The 4179-nt window shown below is 38.3% G+C and overlaps 1 protein-coding gene across 1 annotated transcript in view; it reads left to right on the forward strand.

Moving 5' to 3' along the window:
- Positions 1–4179, forward strand: part of LOC140328560 (mannan-binding lectin serine protease 1-like) — a 24301-nt gene extending 20122 nt beyond the window's left edge. Inside the window, exons 5-7 of the mRNA XM_072408265.1 lie at positions 1023–1090; positions 1731–1830; positions 3953–4179. Coding sequence (XP_072264366.1) covers positions 1023–1090; positions 1731–1830; positions 3953–4143 — 359 coding nt within the window. The 3' untranslated portion in view covers positions 4144–4179. The remainder of the gene's footprint in view (positions 1–1022; positions 1091–1730; positions 1831–3952) is intronic.

Below are 4179 nucleotides of genomic sequence, written 5' to 3' on the forward strand. Positions count from 1 at the left end.
TAATATACCCCTCTGCTACTCTGCTTATCCTCTCTATTCCTAATACCCCCATATTCCTAATTTCCCCCTCTGCTTCTCTTCTTATCGTGTCTATTCCTAATACCCCCATTCTCCTAATATCCCCGTCTGCTACTCTGCTTATCCTCTCTACTCCTAATACCCCCATACTCCTATTATCCCCCTCTGCTACTCTGCTTATCCTGTCAATTCCTAATACCCCCATACTCCTAATATACCCCTCTGCTAATCTGCTTATCCTCACTATTCCTAATACCCCCATATTCCTAATATCCCCCTCTGCTACTTTGCTTATCCTGTCTACTACTCTACTTATTCCCTTTTTGCTACTCCTAATACCCCCCTCTGTTACTCTACTGATCCCTTCTCTGCTACTGTAAGTATCCCCTCTCTGCTACTCTGATTATCCCTTTCCTGCTATTGTGCTTATCGTTTTTCTGCTACTCTACCTATCCACTCTCTGCCACTCTTAATATCCCCACTCTGCCATTCTGATTATTTCTTTCTTTCTCTGCTGATTATTCTCTGCTATTACCCTGCTGGTCCCTTCTTTGATACTCTGAGTATCCCCTCCCTTTTAGGCTGGGTCTACACGGACAGCTTTAAAAACGCATGGAAATGTTCCTAGTACGTTTTTATGCATTTTTATGTACTTTTACAGGTGTTTTGAACCATTTTCTTTGCTATTGAATTTTTTGAACATTGTAAGCAACATTTAAGATAAAGCTCATAAACATGCCTCAAGGAAATGTTCTGGTGTAGATTAGCCCATTGGAATGCATGAGAATTTCAAACATGGGCTTTTAAAGCCTTGGGTTAAACGCTCATCATATTCTGCTTATACCTTCTTTGCAATCCCTTGTCTTCTAAAGCATTTCATATTGTAAAATTAATATGAGTGTCAAATTTCATATTTCTAATATAATGTTTAAGGACATTTAAAAGACTTTTTTCTTACTATGTTGTGATTGCACAGCCTTTAACAAAATTATGCTTTTTTTTAGAGGATTTTGTGGTTGTCAGTGGATGGGGAAAACAGTTCTTACAAAAACAGCCAGAAGCTCTGATGGAGGTAATTTAATTTATATCAAAGTTTCATTTAAAAACATTTCTGTTCTTGGAAAAGGTAAGCAAAGTCTGATTACCCCAAATGTGTTATTAAAATGTGACCCCAGCCAAACCATTACATTTTAGTATTGGATAGAGTTGTGAAAGGTTAGAAATGTTTTTTTTTTTTTTGCTATCTTTGGCCCCACTGGAGAGTTTACTTTACATCTGTCTCAGTGAAAACATTGTTATATGCCATGCAACGTAAGGCTTTGTGCAGACTGGAGGTGACGTTGTGGTGTAGTTACCACTTTCTCATGCTATTGAACCATTGCTCCGAGGTGGATGTTACATGTAGCATGGGGCCAGATATAGGATTTCATGTTCAAATCTGCAAACACTGATTATTTTAGAACTAGTGCTGCAGTGTAAAGTGCCAACTGTCGGGAGCTGCTTAGGACTGCTTAGCTATTTATTTAAAAAAATATATAATAAAATAAAAGGCAATGCAATTTCTGTTTAGAGAAATGTTATTCTAAAATATTATATGTCAAATGTTTCATTATTTTTTTTACTCCTATTTTTTTTTTTACAGTAATTTTAGTGTTTCTTTTGTACCTATTTTTGTATCACTATTTAGTCTTAAATGTCCTTCTGTATTTTAGATTGAAATTCCTGTGGTACCCCATGAATTGTGTAAAGTTGGGTATGCGAAGATGGGCAGATTGCTAACTGACGATATGATATGTGCAGGACTGAGAGAAGGTATGAAATGTAAATTAACATGTAACAAAGTATGTGTTGATTCATGCAGAGTAATAACAAGAATAGTCTTAGGTAGAGCTCCAAAAAAACATTTCTGAGTTTTGAACAGAGGAGTGAAGAATTAGAATCTTTGCCAGGTTTCTATGTCTGTGATCTTTTTGTTGAGATTTTCTGTCAAATCTTCTTGTGGAAACACAACAACGAAAAACCCTCTAAAGTAAGAAGAAAGCTCAGTTTTGGCAGTGGGTTTGCCTATTCACCCCTGCCTAATGTGTTGGGACACTTTACTCTGATTTGGTTAAAGTAAAAGCACATGAACTGCATCCTTTCCTAGGTTGTACATATGCAAATCTGCATGTGTTGAAAATCTCACCTCACCTGCTTACCTGCACTTGCTACCAGCTAAATCTCTAAACAAATCTCAAGAGACATGTTTTCCTGTTATATGCAAATAAATTTAAAAAAAAAACAAATTTCTTGTCATTTGGCATGACCCTTAAGGTCTTGCTTCACTGAAATCAATACTGAAAACTCTTTTTACCTATCTACCCTCCCTAACTAATTGACATTAAATTGAACCTTTCCACCTAAAAGTAACTGCACCCAACTCTCTTCCTCACCCTCTCTTTATTAAAACTGCAATTGTTTTTTTTTAAATACTTATTTTTTTATGCCATTATGCACCAATCATAGGCGAGTATAACATATTACTTGACTGACCCCCTGATGGTTTACCACTGCACATGTGGAAAGAAGATCCTGAGATCTCCTGGGATCTGTGACAGATATCTCAGGAAGCTTTAGGACAGTTAAAGCGGAAGTAAACCCAAAACAAAAAATTCAGACTTACCTTGAATCCTGCAGAGCAGTCTATCCAACGGTATCTGTCGTCTGCCCGATGCAAAGGAAGCGCAAGGTGCCTCCATCTCTCTCTCTTTTCCGTGTTCTTCTTCCTACGTCACCCGATCATGCACTGCGCAGGCACAAGATCGGGTGACGTAGAATGGGAAAAAACATGTTGATCTCACTGCGCATGCGTGATATTGGCAATTTTTTTCCCTATTGATAAATGGCTCCTTCTGCACATGCCAGAGATGCACATGCCATCTCGACATGCCCAAGATGCTCAGGCATGCGCAAAAGGAGCAGCCAAGAGCCTGCCAGGATGCGTGACATGGGTATCTCGGGGGTCTCTGTGCTTCCATTCATTCTTGATCGCCTAGGCGATAGAGAATTAAGGGTACAGTGCTACCTATAAGATAGAGATCGGTTTATTAGCATAAATTCATCCTCACATTAAAGCAGGGTAATGAAAGACCACTCAGAAGCAGACAAAGTTTTAGCATCAGAGAACACTGCATAGGATTCAGACATGTTAAACTTGAAACGCTGCCTTTCAATTGTGTAAAAAAATGCTTAGACACTTCTCATTGAAGTATATTGCAGCTATTGACAAGGGCACGACCATGAGACATGGCACAAAACATCTCAACATTGAGATAAAACCACACCACAGTCACAATGCCTGCATAAAAAAGTTTCTTCAACTGCTCTTATTTACTTAAATTATATTGTGAGGGCTTTGAGTTTTTTTTTTTTAATGAAGCTTAAACTTTGTTAGCCATATTACTGCTGCAAATTAGTTCATGTGAACAAACTCTAAAAGAGTGTTTAGCAGAGTTAAAGAGTTTTTCAGCAATACCAAAAAAAATTTAAGGAAAGACTCATCTTTGAATGTTGGGAATGCACAGATAATCTTAGACACTAGTCTGATTTAGGGCCAATTCAGGTCTGTGGTGAGTTGCAGCATTCAACTGTAAGCTCAACCGCAGGCTGCAATTTTTGCATGCAGATGCAATAAGTCATTTTTGCCCATGTTGTTGCTGTTTTAAGATTTGCACCACAGTCAAAGCAACATGCAAAGGTGGTTACCTGCAGGGCAGTTTGATACTCCCATGTGCACAGCAACAGGTTCCTGCAATTAGGAGCTGACAACCATGCAGTTTTTTACTGCAGCTGTCAGTTCTGTTTTTCTTTCCTGTGCAGGTAACGTCTCTATGCCTCATTAGACAACAACTACTGTGTTTAAGTTTTCTGAACTAACAGTCTCGTTTTATTTTAGGAGGGAAAGATGCCTGCTCTGGTGATTCCGGTGGTCCAATGGTCTCCTTCAGTCAAAGCAAAAATAGCTGGTATTTGGCAGGAACAGTGTCCTGGGGAGTGGGTTGTGGGGATAGTGATAGCTATGGTGTATATTCAAATGTCTATAAAAATTTAGGCTGGATAAAAACAACAAGTGGAGTGAAATATTAATAAAACAAATTATATTACAAGGTATAAAAGAGAAAA

Source organism: Pyxicephalus adspersus, chromosome 4 (genome assembly GCF_032062135.1).
Source record: "Pyxicephalus adspersus chromosome 4, UCB_Pads_2.0, whole genome shotgun sequence".
Lineage (NCBI taxonomy): Eukaryota > Metazoa > Chordata > Amphibia > Anura > Pyxicephalidae > Pyxicephalus > Pyxicephalus adspersus.